This window comes from Anopheles darlingi, chromosome 2, assembly GCF_943734745.1.
Source record: "Anopheles darlingi chromosome 2, idAnoDarlMG_H_01, whole genome shotgun sequence".
NCBI lineage: Eukaryota > Metazoa > Arthropoda > Insecta > Diptera > Culicidae > Anopheles > Anopheles darlingi.
In genome coordinates, this window is record NC_064874.1 from 9,439,272 (window position 1) to 9,459,271 (window position 20,000).

Sequence of the window (20,000 nt, forward strand, 5' to 3'; positions counted from 1 at the left end):
AAGAACGTAAAAGTTGAAAAGTCATAAAATGCAACATAAATTCGACAGTAAGTGGCGACTATTCGTGGCATGAAATGCGGGAACCGGTTTCCTATGACGATGCCCTAGTCTACTTGATGGTTGGCACGTTTTATTAACACCATCAGCGGCTGACGATGACTTTCAAAAATACGCTCTGACCGCTAATTGAAGCCACGATTAAAGGACAGGCGGAATTGCTTCACTGCATCGCGAAAAGAGAGTTCGTGCCGTTTATGTGGCTGCAAGAATTAAGGAGTGTCCACAAGATGAGTCACTCGATGCTATTTCAGAAGTTGCATTTGAAGTGGAGCTGCGTTTCCGGCTTGGCAACCGATAAGCACACCCTCGTCCAGCGGTAATCAATTAACAATAGCAGTCAGCAGATAGGACAGTATACATTATCGCCACGCTTATCCACATCCTTTCGCGTTCGTTTACTTACATCGGCCGGTTCGAGAATGATGACCTTCCCGGCGCCCAGCTTGTTGGATGCTTTGGCCGCTACCGAACAGCCACCGGCACCACCACCAACCACCAGCAACTTGCACCTTTCGATCCGGAGAAGAAACGTGAATTAGTGAATTTCAAGTGCAAGATTTGGGGTAATTTAAGAACTTACTTGTGATTTTCATTGCAAGTTCCGCTGGTGGAGAATCCCCTCGCGAACAGGGCCGGTTCTCTAGCGGCGCAGGAAAGAGCTCTTATCATTGCGGTTGTTCTTGGAGCACGTACACGCGACAATAAAAAAAAGTGCGCGTCGTCTGCGAGTTTACTAATCAGAACAGCTGATAATACACTAGAACCCAAAAGGATGGCGACACTTGGTATAGTTAAAATTAATATTCGCTTACATTGTATGGGTATAGTATAGTGGCTTTTTGTAGGGAAAAAATAATTTAAGTTCCATTTCCATTCAATTTGATATATTTTCTACTGCTATTGTCCTATAATGTTATTAGCAGACCTCATTCCAATTTCAAATAACACCGCTTATTACAATATTTTAAAAATCTCGATGAGGCTACCATTTTGAGTGGTGCTGTATTTGCAAAAAAAACTAAAAAACAATTCGAAGAAACGTCAAAGATGACCTTGAAATAAGCTTTGGCGCGGCGATCACAGAGGCGCTGCGAGAGCAACAGGTGCGGATTTAAAATTAAGCCGTTGAGCGGGGTCGTTAGCACGGTCTGTAAAAAATTATAGAAAATTACTATCGAAATGCAGGTAGTAGAATGTAGTTACAGTTCGTAGTAAATCCCGGATACAGCACCATTGAGCTACCAGAAGGACTCGTCATCCTTTGTTGAATTCCCGCAACGAGTTAATTAGCATTAGCACTTGTCGGGATTCTTTTAATTTGACCGCCATCTCGCTCACCAAAGGCATTGCCTTTTGGCCGACATCGGTGCTGGTGCTTTTCGTATCTGTCGCCGTCGTCGTCTTCGTCGTCGTCTCCGTCGCCGGCGCTCCACTTGATAAGCGAAGGATTGTGCGGGGTGTAGTCGTTGGCGTAGCACCCACTAGCACGACGTCTCGTGTTTTGCATTAGAATCCCTAATCGCATACTTGCACCGCAGTGAACGCCTCGGGTAACCTCACTTGTCTTTCTGATATTAAAATGTTGGATCGAATCGGAATCCGCCCCGGTCCAGAAGCTAGCTCGGGAAGCCACCTGAGCCACCCTGAGAGTCCCGGCGACCACCGGGTGCTCTAATGTCCCAAGTCAGCGCGCCGGAGAGGGGAGGTGGGGCGGAATGCATGATTCAACAGCCAGCGACATCTCCGATATCTAAATTACAAATTGTGCTCCGCTGGTGCCCATACCGGGGAGGGGGGATAACATTGCCTTTCAATTGTTCACCAGCGGCGCTCCAATTGATGATTGGATGCCTAGTGGGGAGGCTGCTTCTTTTCGAAACGAAACGAAACGAAAAAAACGAATCTTACGTGGCTTACATTTGCCTCTAGTTCCCGCACCGCACCCCGTCCGTGCACCCCCCGGCCCATAACACTGACTCATTGAGAGGCAGCAAAGGGCTCCTATTAACCGAATTAAAATCGAACGAATAATCAATTCAGCACTCGGTGGTTGGTCGATGAAGATGACCGGGAGGGGGGGTAGTAAAGGAGCTGATACTTCTGAGCAGTCGACGAGTCGCTACACTGTGCCCGCCTGCTGAGAGATAACTCTCGCACACACACACACAGCTTCTATCAGTCAGTAACAGCAGGACGGATCAAAGGATCGCCACCACCATCACCACCACCCGAAAGGAGGACAGGATAAAGCGCTAATTCCCAATTTAAGCGGAATGCTCTCTCTTTGACCTCTATCCCTCTCCTCTTTCTCTACAAACAAAAAAAAAAAAACTACTCTCCCCGCTCGCGATGGACACGATGACGTGGATAGGACACAATCAATGGAATGCTGCCGCCTCTTCCTTGATACGTTCTGCTTTCCCGTTGGTGCCGGGGCAGCATTAAACCGGCGTGGCTTGCAGTTCGGAGTTCGAGAATTGAATCATCGCCAATTGAAATGATCGATCTGCTCGCACGTCAAAAGTATATGACATTCAATTGGATTGCTTCGGCCGGGCACACACACACACACACACACTTGACTTGGTCGCATCTTCTCGCACGCATCTCGCGCTGTCCATATTGTGTAATCAAACCACCCCGCCACCGCGGGTGGCCAATGAGCGATTGTAGAGGGCATCGCAGAAGAAGAAAGAAGAAAGTGCATCTTGCTAGCTAGCCGACCGAGCCGAACGGTTCGGATCGACCGCGAAAAAGGATACGCCCACCATATTGACCTACGTGCGCATCAACACGTTTGCGGCCGATCGTCATCGAGGGCCGTGGCCGTGACTGGCGAGATGGTTACACGATTTCAAAAGCAAAACCCAGTAAAACCCCCAATTGAGGGACTATTAGTCTGTTGCTATGCTGTTGATACAATAAACAAATCATTAGTACAACGACATAATTAGCACAGAAGCCACATATTCCCCTAAATGTATGCAATTTTCGTACAATAACTGCTCGGGCTACTAAGCAAATCCAAAAGGAACCTCCTTCAATTCTGATTGTTTCAACAGATTGAACAACAATCCAAGTAATTTAAATTTCAAATAAATATCCTAATACCAACCCAAGAACGGGCCTTGGCTCCGAGCGACTGACCTGCAGTTAGTACAAAAACCAGGTGTTCGGGTGTTCCACACGCACCGTCGTAGTAGCCAGGTAGAATGTTTCCATCGCTCGAGGCTGTTAATGTTCTGGTTAGTGGCTTCTCGAACCGTCGGCTGCTAGGTGGCTGTGGCTCGCTCTGGCCCTTCCTTCTCGCTTAGTATCTTCTGGACAGACCAGCAGCTGCTTACGCCAACCGTCAGTAGTGCGTGCTGTCCGCGGTCTATCCGTCTCCTTCTCTTTCATGCCGTTGCGCGTGCTCCTTCCCTTCGCTCGGCTTTCGTTGATTTCTCTGTCTAACATGAGACACACACACACACGTAGGAAATCGTACCCTTTCTTACTGCTGCCCGAGACCGCACCATCGTTTGGTCCTATTGGGCTGTTCCTCACATTGGCCAGCATCTTCCTGTCCTCCCTCACCGTCGTACACTGGCACCTCCTCTTGGTTCTCTCTCTCTCTAACGTCGTCGTCGTCGTCGTCGTCACCCCATTTCAATTGCTAGTTTATTTCCACAGTTTTCGCTTCGCCATCGTCTTCATCTTCTGCTGCTGCTGCTGCTGCTGCTTCTCCACCTTCAGTTAGCGAGTCTCCGGTACGGGGGAACCACGCGGGGAGCGGCCGTTAAACGGCCGGCGCGGATGCTGCGACTGCTGCATACATTTCCAGCAAGGATTATAAAAGGAGCTACGGGCGGCGACAGAAATTGATTCGTGTATCGATAGTCGTAACGAGCTGATCGAGAGAGAGAGCGAGCCGAGAGCCGAGAGCCGAGTTCTTGCCCAAGCCGCTCTAGTGTGAACACCGCACCGCACGCAACACTACCAGCAGTGACGTAGCTCCCCAGCTTGCTGGTTCCGTCCGCTGTAGGTTCTGACATTTAACGTGATCTTGTTCTCGCGGATTTCCCTTCTTGGCTAGGGCCGCCCCATTTTGTAAGCTAACCTTGGTGTGTTTCTGTTGGTGTTGTTCTTGCCTGACCGTCTCCCCAAATCCGTACTCCAAAAAGGCTCCCAACTCGCTTCCGTTCCGTTCCGATTCCTATTATTGTTCGGTTGTTTGTTGTCGGCATCCTAAAAAGTCCCAAAAAAAACGCGGTTTCAGTGATTGATCTGTGTACTACCAGGAACAGTAGCAGCAGCAGCAGCAGCAGCAGCAGCCCTTACTTTCGAAAGGGATCCGGACCCGGAGTACGCCGGAGTATTGACGACTGATTGACAGTGAACAAACAAGACCCCGGGTTGCCGGTTGCCGGAACTACCACAAAGGAGAGAAAGAAAAAAAAAAGGTAAGAGAAACACGGAAACTATTATGTGCATGTAATACACCGCGTCGACACACCTGCGCACCATACATACTAGAAATGATTAATCGGTTCATGGTCGATTGGATTAGAACGATATACGAAACGGTGGCTACCGGCGACTTACGAAGAACCAGTTCTGTTGAGTTCGAGTTCAAGCAAAAGGGCCCCGCACATATGGCACGTTCGCATTAGTGATGGTTGGTCTGCTCGGAACGTGTACATAAGTTATTCCAGTGCTGTACCTTCTTATTGTGAGCTGCAGGAAACCAGCGGTCTGCCTCCAATGTGTTTTATCTTACTTTCAAGAGGCACTAGAAGCCTATGCCTATATGGTCAGGTTCTTAACAACAATCGAAGCTTAAGTTGAATTGCCGTAGATGGGATCTGACGATGATGATGATGATGATGATGATGTGTGGTGCGGGCCCTGTGTTATCAGCTCCGAGGTCTCCTGGTCTTCCGACAAAGAGGAATACACGAGACGTACGTACTACCGGTCATGATCACGCCCATTTGTGAGTCTCGTGATCACGCTAGTTATCGCAAACGTGGACGCCTGTCGCACGGGAATTACGATGCTCTTATCAGCACCAGTAGCAGCAGCAGCAGCAGCAGGTTAGGAGCAGGTGCCATATGGCTGATGTTGAAGGTTTCCTTTCCCTCTCAATGGGACGGTACTTCTGGACCGTCATCCAACTGATTGATTAATCGATTTTGATCGGACGATTGTGATCTGAGCTGTGCGGTGTGGTATAGACCACTACAACCACCATAAACCACACCTCGTCCTCGATAGACGTCCCCCCGCCCTCACAGTTCCAATGAATCACGCGACGTCCGTAGTGCAGTTCAATGAAATCGAGCCGGTATCACCGGTAATTATCAGTGCAATAGCCCGTCAGCTAAGCGTGTGGGCTGCCCCAGAAAGAGAGAGAGAGAGCGAAATAGCTGTTCTAATCGGTCACAGTCGGTAGTTTCTCCTCGGATCACGGATGACTTCACGCTCTCGGCCGATTGCGTGTACCGCGCGCGATACCGATCTAGAACGCAATGGCCGCGGCGGCGGCAGCGCAATTGCAGAGGGGAGAGGGGGGAGGAGGGTGGAATTTCCCATCATACGATCACTGACACGATCGCTTTAACTAGAAGCTAAAGACCCTATTAGCTTCGAACCCACTTCGCTCACTCCGTTGCTCCTTTCATTTTCAACGTCGCGTCGATCGAACGTCCGACCTGCGTACGTGACGAAGATCGTGTAGAACAGGATCAGCGATCAGTACACACCGTCGGTTGGTCGCCCCCCGCCGTTTAAACGAGATCAAACCGGCTTGGATCGGCCCCCGCCTCGTATACCAGCCCCGGTACGACGGCAATCACTCTATGAGTCAATCCGATCCCGAAAAGCGGTCCACTGAAGGGTGGTAGGTCAGCTTTTCCGGGACCTTAACCGGGCTGATTACACGTAGCTAAAGGGCTGATGACTAAGCGAGGCGTTCGGATCGAGTCAATTTTCTGTTCCTTTGAGATAGTAATTACATCATCCCGAGGATGTTGTGGAAGGAGAAGGAGTTGCGGTTTGTTGGGGAATTCCCCAACAAGCCCAATCCTTCTCCTTCTCTTCCCCCTCCGCGGACCGGTTGTTGCCGTTCGCATTATGCTGATTCGATCGGTTCGAGCTCCAGATCAACAAACTCCTTGAGCGTCATTGAGCTTCGATCGAATCCTTGGGCACGAAGAAGAAGCCAAACGGACTGTAGCGCAACAACAGAACCTGTCCGCGCGTGCTGGTAGTCGGTCACCTTCTCTTCTCGGCTGTTCTCGCCTGCGCCGATCGAGCAACGAGCGCAACAGCTGACCGGAGTAGCAGCAATCTGTCATCTTTTATAGTTATTTTGACCTTGATAGCGACTCTCCTTTGGGACAGCAGCAGCATCACGAACAGGTCCACCGCCGTCGTCGTCGTTGAAGGTCCGCGCGATCGCAGGTGATCGAGGTGTGTGCACGGTTGGAAGCGGAAGCGCAAGATGATCGTTTTTTATTTTATCTTGCACTTGCAGCGGTCGTTAGTGACGACCGTTTCCTCGCCGTACTTCTCGCCATCGCCTTACGGCTGAGTATCCAAGCGGCGACAGCGACGGTGGCGGTGGCGATGGCGTCGGGTACTTGAAGGCGAGGAACGAGGAACACTCGACTGCCACTCGAGTACGCGAAGCTGATGCTCACGTGGCTCCAGGTAGCTTCGCCCTGGTGCACTGTTGCATCAGCACGAGTTGTCCTGTGTCGGTTATATATCCACTGCTTCTCCTCCTCGTCCTCCTCCTCCCATTCGGTTGGCCTCGATCCCGTGATTCGATCGCTCACACTTCACATGACGGATTGACGTCACCGCCACCGTTGGTCGTTCGACCAACTTTCCATTTGATCCACCGCCCGCGGCGATGGCGGAATAGTGACATCCTCCAAGCACCCCTCTCCCTCCCACTGGGGCCAAACGGTCTCTCGTCCTCCGATGCGTCAATGAGGAGTGACGGGCGCGAAACGGAGTCGCAAAGTCGACGAAGAAAGCAAAGCAAAGCAAAGCAAGGCAAAGCAAAAAAAACCACGAAAATCTCGAAGGAACGCGAGCGCTGTTAATGCTCTCGCTGTTGGTGTATGACAGATGAGGATGAGTTTGATGAACGACCTAACAACTAGCACGGCTGAGCCCCGACCGACCCTTCCAACCCTGGTGGCGACACCGCGACAACGACGAACGACGACGACGACGGTGATCATCGCCGTCCACCGTTCGCCGCGGCTCCATCATGTCTGGTGTGTGCAGGCGACCGATCACCACCACCGCACCCGTTTGAGCGTCGAGAGTGTGATGTGGTGGAAGAAGAAAGGTGGAGCGGGAGGAGGAAGAGGAGGAGGAGGTGGTAAGGGGTGTGTGCCGGCCGGCTCGCTAGCTCGCGATCGCGTGAACTCGATCGCGCGCGCACCGAGTATGTGGCTCGGTGATCACGTGTATGTGTGACCGGTTCTGGTGCACACACACACACACACGCACGCGCGACCAGATGGTCGAAGGAAAACCGGCTACTATACTATAGAGGAACCGGGGGTGGGGTATTCGCGGATAAGTTCGTGTGGGATGCTGATGATCGCGCACAAGTCGCTCGTTCGCTCGATCGCCTCACCAGTTGCCAACACACTCCGGAGGTTTGTGTCGTGGTTGCGCGGCGTGCGCGCTGTTGCTAGGCCACTAATGATCTTCCCTCACATCTCGTGTTTCGTGCTCCCTTCCTTCCTCCTTACAGCCTCTTGACTTGCTTGACCCCACCTGGGGCTGTTAGGATTTTGACGCTGTCTTTATTCTTCTTCTTCTCCTCCTTTTTCTTTTTCTTTTTCTTCTTTTGGTTCCTTTACTTGCTTCCATTCCATTCCCATCCATTTCTTCTCCCGATCGCACATTGTGCGGTCGATGATGATGATGCGCGCCCGCGACTCGGCCGTTTGGTTGTCAATCTCCGGGCGCCCTGGACCGCGCAATGTACAAACACACACACACACACACACACACACACACACACGCCGTAGAGGGGACAGGATGTTGTATTTCAATTTCAATTTGCTGCAGCGAAGCTCTTGCCGATTCAGCAATGGTTTTTTTTTTGCGCTAATGTCAGCATCTGATTTTACGCGATCATCAGTCCGAACCTTCTATTAATGGGGGGGGGGGGGGGGGGCTCAACGCTCTCGCAGCTACACCTCGATCGAGAGAGCGAGGCTTCCGGTGGCTGACGATGACGCTGACTGGAACCAATCGTCCGCCCTCCGCATTGGCTACGGTGGCTTATCGCCGGCTTATCGCGAGTGCAGCTGGTGGTGAAATTAGAAAATTCACTGCGGCATTGGTTGTTACCCTTTGCAAAGGCCAGGTAGAAATGGATGATTTTATGAAAGGTAGTTTTTTTTTTACAGAATTTGGTAAAACAATGCGAGGATAGTGGTAGTATCTTTACTTTTGCATTTGAACTTTTTCAATCGTTTAGTAACAGTTTAAGTTACTTCATCTGACTGTTCCGTATTCCACCTTGCATTGAATCTAATAATTTTTAGTATTTTATCTGTTTTTAATGAGATTTTTTTCCGCTTGTTTCATTAGCTAGTATTTATATGTTTTGAAGCCCACTCCATTTTCCTTTTTCCTAATCCAAAACCAATGCATAAGCACGCAAGCAATTGAACTTCGTGCCTGCACTTTGCAGTCGCCGATGTTTCCAATTCGAGCATCCGAGACCACCGGGTCAACTGCACGAGAGATAGGGACACTATAGTGCTGGCATCGGCATTAGGCTGGCCGCCTCCAATGACGCCCGGGGCCCGATTAGCGCCTGACAAACATCACGCGATTTACCCCTCACATGTTTGTGTCTCGTGTTGCAGTACGGTGCACTGTTTGCAGCACAACAAGCCGACTGCATTGACGGTATGTGTTTATGGTTGGCCTTTTTTTAAATCCTGATTCAGATCCAAAGAATCCTCTTTCTTGTCTCTCTTTCTCTCTTTCTGAGAAGGATGAAACGCAATTGTCTCGATCGTCCGAGTTTCCGATGTTCCCTCTATTGACAGTGGCCTCAGTCCCCGTAGGCGGGCTGACTGACTAGTTTGATAAGATACAATGTGTCGGTCACTTTCGGCTGTCCTTTTCTTGGTTTTTTTGCTTAACACACACTCATCGCTATGCAGTCACAATGGTGCGCATATAGTTTCGATTTCCGTTGTGGGGACCGACCGACAATGGTCGTCTTCATGGCGCCATCCGATACGTTTTGGGTTATCGGCCGTCAGCTCGGTCGGTGGTTCTCAGGTGGTCGAGACCCTCTTGCCCTGTCTTGCCCTCCTTCCCATCGGTAACCGCGCGTAGTAAACAAATAGTGTGTGCGGTCGGCCTGCCATACATATCTTGGTTGTGCCCCTCGAGGAAGCGCACCTTCCGGCATATGCGGTGATAAGAATTACGACACACACACGCACGATGGATGGGCTCTTGTCTTCTATTGGGCTGGCCGAGAGGTTCGATATTTCTGGCGCGCCAAGCGTAGCAAGCGCTGGAGAAAACCCACCACGAACATCGAACGCAACAGGCAATTCCATGCGTGAGACGCAGTTGGCGGCGCTTATTTGCTGCAACACACACACGTTTCTGGCGCCGGCAAACGTGCCTTATTTATGCTGATATACATATCAGAGGTAAGGTAAGGCCCCCCGTCCCAGTCCCAACCACAGGTCGGCATCTTTTTCTTTTCCTTCCCTGTTGTCAACCTGGAATTTCCGTTCGGTCCGTAGCGTCGAGTAAAGCGTCAGCCAAAAGCTGATGAAACTCCGATTCATGGTTGCGCGGTGGTTGCCCAGACCTTCCTCTTTCTCCTTCTCCTCTTCTTTCCCCTGCTCCTCCTATTTTGGTGTGTGGTTCACCGGAAATTCAATGACGGTGACTGAAGAACGTTCCCTGGAGAACGCTCGCACACTCACGCTACATAGAACGAGCTCTGGAATGTGCTGATCCAAGCACTAAAATTTGGGAAACTGGTGACCCGGGGAGGGGTGGGGCGGCGTTGCATTACGCGAAATCCGCAGCATGACAAAAAGGCTCTTTGGAAGGGTTAGCATTTTTAAAATTAAATTGAAACTCCTAACCAAATTCGATCGATCACACAATTCACACGATCGATCAATCCCGTCACGGGACGATAAAATCGTCGAGCGGTCGCGACCGACACGACGCAGAGGACAAATTTGGAATAAATTCCAAAAACTTTCCACTCCGCCGTATTTTCCGTGGCCCATAACTGCGTGTGCCGTTTATCGTGATTAGCCAATTGGCTGGCACATGCTGAAAGCCTGAAACAACGTGCGTATCAATGGCGTGATTGATACCGATCTCTCTCTCTCTCTCTCCTCCCACCCTCCTTTGCTTCTGTCTTCACTACAAGGTAGGTTCTCACCGCTGAGAAGGTGATTATTATCTATTGACAATAATTGTTATAAGGGACGGGGTGATTTATCAACGTCCTAGTGTGATCTATCAGGCCCAATCGATCGCGGCGCCATTTGCTGGATGATGTAACATGACAGAACATACTTTAGAAGCTTGGCCTTTTCATTTAAATGATCTGTTTTATGTGCTTTTTTCTCGAGGGCAATCGTTTTTTTCTTCTTCGACGGCAAAGTCCACGAGTACACGATCTGCAGCAGCAGCAGCAGCAGCAACAGCATCTTCTGGATGATCACGAGCAAGTTCGAGAAACGGCTCGACCGTGTCTCTGCTCCCACATCGAAATCGTCCGGCATGATCGTGTACGATTGGTGGCTGTTTAGGTACGGCATCCGCCAGGAATCTTGAAACAATAAGACCCCGGTACCTCGGTCCAACCGGCAATCACGATGCTCGATGACCATTAGCTGCCGTTTGCTGTTGCTGCGACCCAGACGCTCGCCATTGCTCGCCTAGCGGTTTCGGTGTGTTTGCTCAAATTGCTTCCAATTTTATGTAACGATCGGCTCCTAGGCGATCGGTGTTAATGGTGCTTCTGCTGCCTGCCTGCTGAACAAGAGGCATCCGTCCGTCCGTCCGTCCGTTGGTTGCCAGCGGTGGGCAGTTGCCACGTTTCGCCTTCTCGCTGTCTCTCCTGTCTCAGCGCTCTTCTGCACACAAACTCACACACTATCACGCTTCTGTACCCCATTCCAAAGGTGATGGTCGTGAAAGGGACATTTCATTTCTATCCCTCTGTCTCCTATAAGCGACGGGCTTAGAAGCGGTAACGAAAGGGCGAAAGGCAATCTCTTTCGGTTTTCGGTGTCCGAAGCTGCCTCACCGAAAGAAGCTGACGCATCTCTCCGCCGTCCGTCTTTCAGCGGTGCGCCGCTATAGCATGCGGTTTGCGATGAGACTTAGGCTGAGACCTGGCGGCTGCCTTCGGTGTGCTAAGCCTTTCCGACAGAGATCGATCTCGATGAACGGCATCAGCGCTGAGCTGTGCTGAGAGCGTTGTGCAGCAGCAGAGAGAAAGAGAGTGAGATCAAATGAGCTAGAGCAGCATACGAGGTTCACTATCTCGGTAGCACTACCTTACGGGAACCGGGTGCTGGACGGTCAGGTCAATGATGGCAAGCAAATACTCAGCATCTTGAGTGCTTACTGCAAGCATACGGCAAACCTATGGTTGTGTGTAATTCTGCAAACGAACAGAGAATGTTGATATGTTAATACTCCAGCGTGCCAATAACCGTTCACTTACTCTGTAGAGATTGAAGCAGACGCATCATTGCACACAGCGGAATGCTCTCACATATCGCAGTTGGCTCATGCCGCTTAGAATGCTTAATAGCCCGTTTTACCGCCGCTTCTCCTACGATCTAAAGGTGAGCAGTGGCGCCAGAGCGGAGCGCCCGCTTATAAAAGGAGGCCCCCGGTCGGCGCATGGCTTCAATCAGAAACCTAGCTTCGGCGTGGATACCTGACCTGCACCTGAGATACCTTAGCGCGATTCAGCTTCTTATCTTTCTTTCTCCCGTGTGCTACTCGTGTGTAGAGTGTAGTTGACCAATCCCAGTCCAGGCTGTAGAAAGGCTTCGTATCCCCGTGCTAACGCTGACGTACAACCAACAACGTACCCAGCAAACAATAGAGGCTCGCGAGTTCGTGAGTGAGTGTGCGAGAGAGCCTGTGAGTTAAATCGTGCGCGCGCGCTTGTGACTGTGACTGTGCGCTGCCATCGTCATCATTCGTCGCTGATCTAGTTCAATCTAGCCACCACTGGGTACACCTGGCTAAGGCTGACCGCGCTGCCGCTATCGTCGATTGGTTTGCAGTTCGTCTACTAGTTGCAAAGTCACCTTCGGGGTCTCCAAAGGGAAGGCAAAACGCGAATCCAGCGTCTTTCGTGCGCCCCAAGCAAAACGCAAAGAAGACTTCCCCAATCCGAAAAAGGGTTTTGATGGACGTGCATGTGTTCGCGTTCGATTGATCCATTCGTCATCGTATTCGCTCATCGTCCTCGTTGTACTCATTGCCCCCGGGGAGCCAGCAGCTAGCCGATAGGCGAACAAAAGAGACAGAGCATCGTCCATCGTCGGCGCCACGAGATTAACGTTTAATGTTCGCCAGCCGGACCACCACTACCGTTGACTACCAACGCTGCTCGAAGGATCGAAGGAAGGCAAGACCGGGCCTCCACGAGCTGGCTACAGGCGGTTGTGCTATTCTTGGCTGCCCTGTTCGCTTATCACCATCGGTGCTACAATTGTGGAACGATTAAGGCGCCATCATCGCTGGTAAAGTGCGACATTGACGCCATCATCGTCGGGTTCCATCACATTCAGCGAACCACACAATCTCAGGGTTGTCGTCGAACGACTTTTTTTGTGTTTGAGTAATCCAAGTAAGCAGCACCGGCAGTTCGAGCCTTCTTTGCTAGGACTTTTGTGAGCGGTCAGAAGAAGACGAATACGCTGATCCGAGCAAGCAGCGCCTTGAGGACGACGACGACGACGACGAAGTAGTCGACGGTGACGCTCAGCACAGCCGACCATATGTTGTGTTTCGGCGAAAAGGTGAACCTATCCGAATTGATGTTGCTGAATGTGTTGATAAAACATCTTATAAACTCGAACATTACATAACAGTCCGGTACGTGCGTGCGTGCGGTGCGTACTAAGAGTGAGTTCATACACAAAAAAGAAAACACACACAAACGTGTCGTAGGAGGATCGTAGAAACGGGAACGGGGGCCATCAGTAAGAGGGCACACCGAAGAGAGAACCGAGCGAAGACGCAAATCTCCAAGGCGGAACGGAAACGAGGAAAAGCGGCCTCCCCCTGCGCGAGGAAACAAAGACAAAGATTGTGGTTGCCAAGGTGGTGAGACTTGGCGGATCGAGCGCGCGCGATTCCAAAAACGCGCGACTGTCCACAGTGACAGTCCACGGACCCGAAAAGCGAACGACCAACGAGCAGTCCCTCTGGCAGTGGCGGTGGCAGAGGTGTGGTTTCTGTGGTCGTGCGGGTGCGGTAACACACTCGCAACAGCAGCAGCAGCAGCAGCAGCAGACCCCGCCAGCCCTCCTCGTGGCAGGAAGAACCCTCGCATCGAACCACAGGGACAAGACGGGGGCAGCACATTAGAGAGAGGTGAAATCGGGCAACTAGGAGGTCCACGGATACCAAAAGACCAACGTTGCCGGTGACAAAGAAAGCTACTAGCAAGGCGTGGAAGAGGGAGAGCTCGATCAAACGCAAACTGTGGCAGATTGGCACAGCAGCAGCAGCAGCAGCAGCAGCGGAGGCAGAAGCAGAGTAGGCAACGGAGTATAACAGAGCGGAACCGCGACGACGATCGTCGTGAATCGTGAGGAGAGTCATTACTGTCGCGCAATTTTCCCTATCGTCGCGGCCCGATCGAAGGCACACGAGCGAGAAGCTGAGCGGAAAGCTCGGATCACGACGACACACAAGCCGGGAAACCGTAGGAAACAGATCCGCCTCTCGATCATCTCGATCCAGCAGTGGCAGTAGCAGCATTTGCGGCAACATTATCCCCGTAACCGGAGGGAACAAAAGAGAAAAAAAACGTTCACGTGTGCGTCACGAAAGCAAGTGAGTATCTGGTGCCGAGAGAATCGGTTTGAATCGATCGATTTGATTTCTCGTGGGTTTTTTGGGATTTTAAAAACTATGGAAGAAGCTGATAAGTGGCAAAGACACGTGGTGATCGTTAGTAGTAAATTTCCTTCATCCTCTCGCCGCTGCCGCCGACCAGTATATTTGGGTCGCGATCTCTCGCGAACGTCGCGACGTGACCTTTGGAACAGGCCTCTCCCCTACCACCGGGCCTTTGGCCTTTCCCTTCAATTCGCGGCACCGGCGTTCGGAAAAATGAAGCGATAATGGAAGCGTGAAATTATCATCTTGATGCCGGCAGAGAAGGGGCGCGAACGATCGCGTTACCGTCTCGCGTTGACGTACCGGCTCATTCGTCAAACGCCGTGTTCGTGCGTGCATGTGTGTGCGCACGACAATGATGGCGCACTATTATAGAAAGAGGCTGCCCGTGATTGATTGAACACCCGGATTCAATCGAACACCGGGAGTGTGGCGAGAGAACGTGGCGAGGGTGTGCTCGCTGGTGATAAGAAATGTGCGAACTGTCGCGACCCCGCTCCTCTTCCCTTCCCTTTTACTGCCTTCCAATGGCCTCTAATATGGTTGGTGCTGATGTGATGATCACATAACCAGGCTCTGCTGCTGCTGCTGCTGCTGCGGATGCCGCTGAATTGCCTTTGGCCGCCGAAAAAATGTGTCATTCCCCTCTCTTCTTCTTTCTCTGTACCCTCCTCTATCGTTGCCTTTCTTTCCATACTTCCCTTTGCTGGCTGACTGACTGACGGACTGATCAGTCTGTACGCGGACGCTGATGTGGGAAGAAGACGACACAAGGGATGGGGGATTTCGCTAAAAATATAACTTCATTGAACGCCGTGCTCATGATGCTCACCGTCAGGCCGCGTGGTGGTGAACGGAGGACCGGACAGGCCGACCGGTCGACATCGCGTCATGGGGATGTCACTTTACCCCATCGCTGGTCCCGGTCCCGCTTTAAAGCCAAAACGTGACACGCTCCGTGTGTAGTGAGCTGTCACATGATTTGCCGCAAAAAAAAACCCCCCGGCACAAATGGTCCGTGGCAATGGTGAAATGGTGGTCAAGCACCGTAGCGATTGCGACGACGACGACGACCTTCTACCACCGTATCGCGCGCGCACACATGCGGTGGAAAGGTGTGCAGCGGTGAAGGTATGCTAACGTAGCAAAAAGAAAAGGGTGAGGAAGGGAACGAGGAAAGGGGCTGGTGGTATCCGTCCCCGTCTGATGCAATTCCCGGACGGAATTTCATTCATCGCGTGTGTGCGCTCGCGCTCTTCGCGGCTGACGATCACGATAGCCCCTCCATGCTAGGCCAGACTCGATAGTTCTCTCTACCAACCCCTCGCAATGCTCTCACTAACATGCGCTCTCTCTCTCTCCGTCTCTCGTTGCAGTAGTAGCAGCAAGGATGAATCTCGATCATCTGTTCATCGTGGTCGTGGCGTTAGCGCTTGCCCTGCTAACGGGTCATTGTAGTGGCCGGGCCGTAGAACTGGATGCGGATGGAGGTTCGATCGCCGCGGCTTCGGATGCCGCCGGTTCTCCATCGTCCGCCTCTTCGTTGGGTATCCGTGCCGGTGAGTCTGGACCTCGTACGACGAGACCGACCTTCGTGAAGATCACAACCCCACCGCCAGCACGTGTTGCTCAGATCCGTGGTACGACCGTCGAGTTGGAGTGCGAAATCGTTGGTTCGCCTACCCCTAGCGTCCAGTGGGTGCACGGAAGTGGACAGACGGCCGATGTAAGTATGCTGCGCACACAACTTCTTTTCTTTCCTAAGCTTCACGGAGATATCGTAACATTACGTTTCGTTTCGATTCACTTTAGTGGGAGGACATCAGTGTGAACGTTATCACGGAGGAAACGCCAACCTCGGTGGCCCGTGTGGTGAGCCGGTTGGTGATTGATCGATCGTCACGTGCCTCGCAGACGACCTACACGTGCATTGGTCGTTCCGCCGGTCAGCTGGCGATGGCTTCGACCGTCGTTTATCACATTGATGCCACCGGATCGCGATTGGGTAACTTCTCCGATCTGATGTTGTTGCGTCCGTTGGGTGCCGGTGCTACCTCGCCGACGCACACGTTCATGAACCTTAAGAACGCCCGGATAACGCTCCACTACAAGACACTGTTCGAGAACATGGGCACGACGGTGGTGTTACCCTGCAAGGCAGTTGGACGGCCGGTACCGGAGATTACTTGGCTCAACGAGGACGGTAACGTGGTGGGAAGCCTGCAGGATCCGCGGCTCCGCACACTGCCAACGGGCGAGCTGATCATCACCGGTCTGCGGTGGACCGATATGGGAACCTATACGTGCGTGGCCAAGAACGCAATCTCGAAAGATGAAGCGGAAACCTTCATCTATCCCGTACGACCCAATTAAGCGAAAACATGCAAACGTGGACCTTACACAGGTACAGTGTAGCACGGGTCCACACCTTTATCTATACCGAAACACATACAGACACACAAACACACACGTACATCGGCTGGGTAGCCCAGATCGATGGTCGAAAACACGTATCTCTGCTTGTACTCTCCTGTATGTAAGCGATGTACCCTGTTCGATCGCTGGCCACCTCGTTGGCCATTTCGGGGGGCACAACATATTATAATAGAAGGAGAAAACCCTCTTATGCCATTTACTTAACTTATTTGAAGTGGAAACCCGCATAGTTTTTACCAATAGTATAATCGTAATTACTGAAGAAATAAACTACAAACGAATTCGATTTATGCGCCTGCATTCGCAACTTCCTTGCAAATGGCAGCTCCCACAGACTAACATCACTTTTCCCCTTAAAAAATGCAGTTTATTTGCTATCTCATGTAGAGTATTTGAGTATTTGAAATGTACGCTACGTACAAGTCTCGTAAGTTATTTGCCTAGAAAGTGCAAAACAAAACGGGAAGGATCTTTCCTTCCTCACAGGAACTAGGAAAAGGCGCTCTCTCTATTTAGAATGTTCGAAGGCCATCCGGACTCGTCGTTGAGGTGCTTCTGGACGATTTTTTTAACCATCTACGTCTACATCATGTATCTAGTATTTAATTAAACCCCTCCCATTAATGTAAAAGCATGACGCATCGTGCAGTGAGCAGAAGTAGAAGAGCAACAGAGGAGGAAAGAAGCGAAGAAGGAAAGTAAAGAAGAAACGCTACTGCAAACTTAAAAGCGAAACAGTGTAGGCCATTTAGGTGTGTAAATAGGGTTCTACCACAGTTCCCGGTGGTAACCGGCACGGCCTCACATGTACTTCATGCGGTACGAAATGGAGCAGCGGTTTCAGCTAACTGTAAGGCGCTACTGGCCTGAAGTGATACGGACGTCATGCGGCCAAAGAACAGTATGAATTGCGATAAGGAACAACGATTGAATTGATCAATAAAATGTCTGTTAAAGAAAAGCATCAATGAACTGTGTGTGTGATATGATTTACTTACGGTTTTGTGGTGATATCTGCCGCTAAAATTCATCAAATTTTACCTGTCGTCTCTGCTCGTAGTGTGGTTTAAACGATGAGCCAGTTTGCCTCACTTTCTCATCATGTCTCATGAATCGTTCGCCAACTTCGATCTTCGACGGAACAATATGGATGCTCGCTAAGGTGGAAACAGAGTTAACTTTATTTTCACTTTTCCAATTGACCTGCTACGGCACATGGGTTTGGTGCTGGTGTTGTAAATAGAAACTCAGCTCATAATTATGGAATGACACCGAACAGGGGACTGGAAGGACTTGGTTAAAAACAAAATAAAACATAAAGACAGGAATACACATAACACTCATAATTGGGTCGTCAATTTTCAACGTTACACAGTTGTCGATATACGCGTGTCTACACTCTACTGACTATGGGTGGTTAACCGGGGAGTGGTTACTTGTCCAATAATAATTAAACATTTTCTTTTCATATTCGATCAGGGCGGGGAAAGGAATACTAAACAACAACTGGTTTTACATTAAGCTATAACAATCGTCCTGAAAACACACACACGCTCACTACACATTTTGTTGTCAATTTTCGTAATAAAATAAAGAAAACGCGCACCTGCTCCACATTGCAACTCGATGAGTGCTGCGATGAAAACATAAGAAAATAAAACCTTCTCCTCCTGTTGCTTGCTACCATTCGCTGGATATTTGCTAAATAAATTGCACATTCCTGTCCTCTAATTGACTCACTACACAACAGGAGATAGAATTGTGAAGGATAGTGCATACGGGAGGAGGTTGTTGTTGTAAGCACGTTGCCACCGACGGCATACTACATGCTTAGACGCTCAGCACGGCGTGCTTTTTGTAAGCGATCGGTTGTTGAATACCGATTACACCAAGGCTTCCGTCACGCAGCGGAGCTAGCAGATGCGTGTTGCCTGCGGTACCGACGACCGATTGCGTCGGCACATGCAGTGGAATGTCGAAGATGGGTTTTAGGCTGCAAAAGGTAGGTAAGGTAGGAGGAAGTTAGTTGAATTGAGGAGCGGCGCTCGCCGAATGACAATCGTGTTTTACCCATAGAGACGGCTCATGGTAACATCGCCAGCATCGTCGGATACTACGAGAAAATCGGAAGCAGTAGTTAGCCCGGTCACGCGGCCGGACACATACTTTGAACCAAGGTTAACACCGTTAATACTGAACACGTGCACCGAATGTGAGGTATCATCAAGCGCTGAGAAAGCTATGTGGCCTGGATTTGTCGGTTGGTGTTGTCAAAAGAAATGAATAGGTAGTGAAAATTTCAACTTACTTCAGCACTATCTACACCATACCTTGGTATGAGAGGGTTATAAAGGATATCTCAATCCGTAAGCCCGTACAGCCGATAGGGTTTATTGTCCTGACGTACTGACCATTTTTAATGGTGTGTACATTTACCGTTCCATCCTGAAAACATATATGTACATTTTAATTAATTCCCACTACTCCAATCCGGTGCCATCGATCTTACCAAAGAGCCGGAAACAACCATGTCTAGTTCGGTCATGATTGCCACACAGGAAACTGCATCTTCGTGGCCATAGAGCGTGTGGACCGGTTTGGGCGTTAGGTTGTTCGTCAGATGAACAACATTCGCACTGCCTACTACGTTGCCTGCCAAATTTTGATTAAGTGCTGCCGTATTGGGCTGTAGGTTTGATCCAGACGCAGCAGCCGTGCTGCTACTGCTGCTTAGCGACCAGATGACGCAGGTACAATCCTTCGATCCGGTCACCAAGTACGAACCACAGTTATCCATCGCAACACAGGTGACGACATCTGCAAAATGCGATTAAAATCGTAAGGAAACTGAGGTTTCTTCGTATCCTACACTGCACACTTACCGAGATGATTGATGGCAGAGGCAACTACCTTTCCACGAGCCATGTTGAAAACGCGCACCGAATTGTCCCAGATGCCACCGGCGTAGATGTATTTAGCGTCCGCACTTACGGCAAACATCTTCGAGTTTAGCGTTATGGAAGGGTGGAAGGGTCCAATCAGCTTTTTCCGGTTTCTAAAATGGGCGATTGTTTGAGAGCAATGACACACCATGCATTACGCATCTACCCCTAAGCATGAGCGTTACTTACTTCAAATTCAGCGTGGTTGCATCGATCTCAAGCAGAAAACCACGCTCCTTATCGAACGACATCCAGCTGTGGCAACCGAGAATGCCCGATTTCGTCACCGTGATCAGCATGTCCGGGCTGGTCTGCAGGAACGAGCGCGGTGGACTCTTGGGGCTGCTAAGGTACACGACCGGATCCTTGTCCGTAGACAGATCGCACCCCGTA

General features: G+C 50.6%; 3 protein-coding genes across 5 annotated transcripts in view; 1 reads left to right on the forward strand and 2 right to left on the reverse strand.

Moving 5' to 3' along the window:
* LOC125951424 (sulfide:quinone oxidoreductase, mitochondrial) overlaps nt 1-852 on the reverse strand; it is a gene marked incomplete at its 5' end in the record, with an annotated part of 2,382 nt that extends 1,530 nt beyond the window's left edge. Inside the window, 2 exons of the mRNA XM_049680257.1 lie at nt 464-569; nt 641-852. Coding sequence (XP_049536214.1) covers nt 464-569; nt 641-852 — 318 coding nt within the window. The remainder of the gene's footprint in view (nt 1-463; nt 570-640) is intronic.
* Nucleotides 853-3,936: 3,084 nt separating this feature from the next.
* Nucleotides 3,937-17,627, forward strand: LOC125952176 (neural/ectodermal development factor IMP-L2). Of its 2 annotated transcripts, none has more exons than XM_049681491.1 (3): nt 3,937-4,502; nt 15,606-15,955; nt 16,042-17,627. In XM_049681491.1, exons 2-3 carry the CDS (start codon nt 15,620-15,622, stop codon nt 16,600-16,602), a joined length of 897 nt encoding a protein of 298 aa, XP_049537448.1. In that variant the 5' UTR covers nt 3,937-4,502; nt 15,606-15,619; the 3' UTR covers nt 16,603-17,627. The 2 variants fall into 2 exon arrangements, with proteins under 2 accessions (XP_049537448.1, XP_049537447.1); XM_049681490.1 differs by lacking the exon at nt 3,937-4,502 and adding an exon at nt 11,987-14,163.
* Nucleotides 17,628-17,733: 106 nt separating this feature from the next.
* Nucleotides 17,734-20,000, reverse strand: part of LOC125948489 (neurobeachin-like protein 1) — a 45,955-nt gene continuing 43,688 nt past the window's right edge. For both annotated transcript variants that reach the window (XM_049674620.1, XM_049674619.1), the window contains 6 exons: nt 19,797-20,000; nt 19,548-19,720; nt 19,175-19,482; nt 18,996-19,110; nt 18,736-18,913; nt 17,734-18,658 (listed from right to left, as the gene is read on the reverse strand). The exon at nt 19,797-20,000 is cut by the window's right edge and continues 1,305 nt beyond it. In XM_049674620.1, the coding sequence (XP_049530577.1) occupies nt 18,496-18,658; nt 18,736-18,913; nt 18,996-19,110; nt 19,175-19,482; nt 19,548-19,720; nt 19,797-20,000 (1,141 nt within the window). In that variant the 3' untranslated portion in view covers nt 17,734-18,495. The remainder of the gene's footprint in view (nt 18,659-18,735; nt 18,914-18,995; nt 19,111-19,174; nt 19,483-19,547; nt 19,721-19,796) is intronic.

Bases quoted from the DNA above. Each gene is read 5' to 3' on its own strand.
- LOC125952176 (XM_049681491.1), top strand. From the start codon at position 15,620: ATGAATCTCGATCATCTGTTCATCGTGGTCGTGGCGTTAGCGCTTGCC. The intron at 15,956-16,041 runs GTAAGTATGCTG...GATTCACTTTAG, and splicing joins GAAGTGGACAGACGGCCGAT to TGGGAGGACATCAGTGTGAA.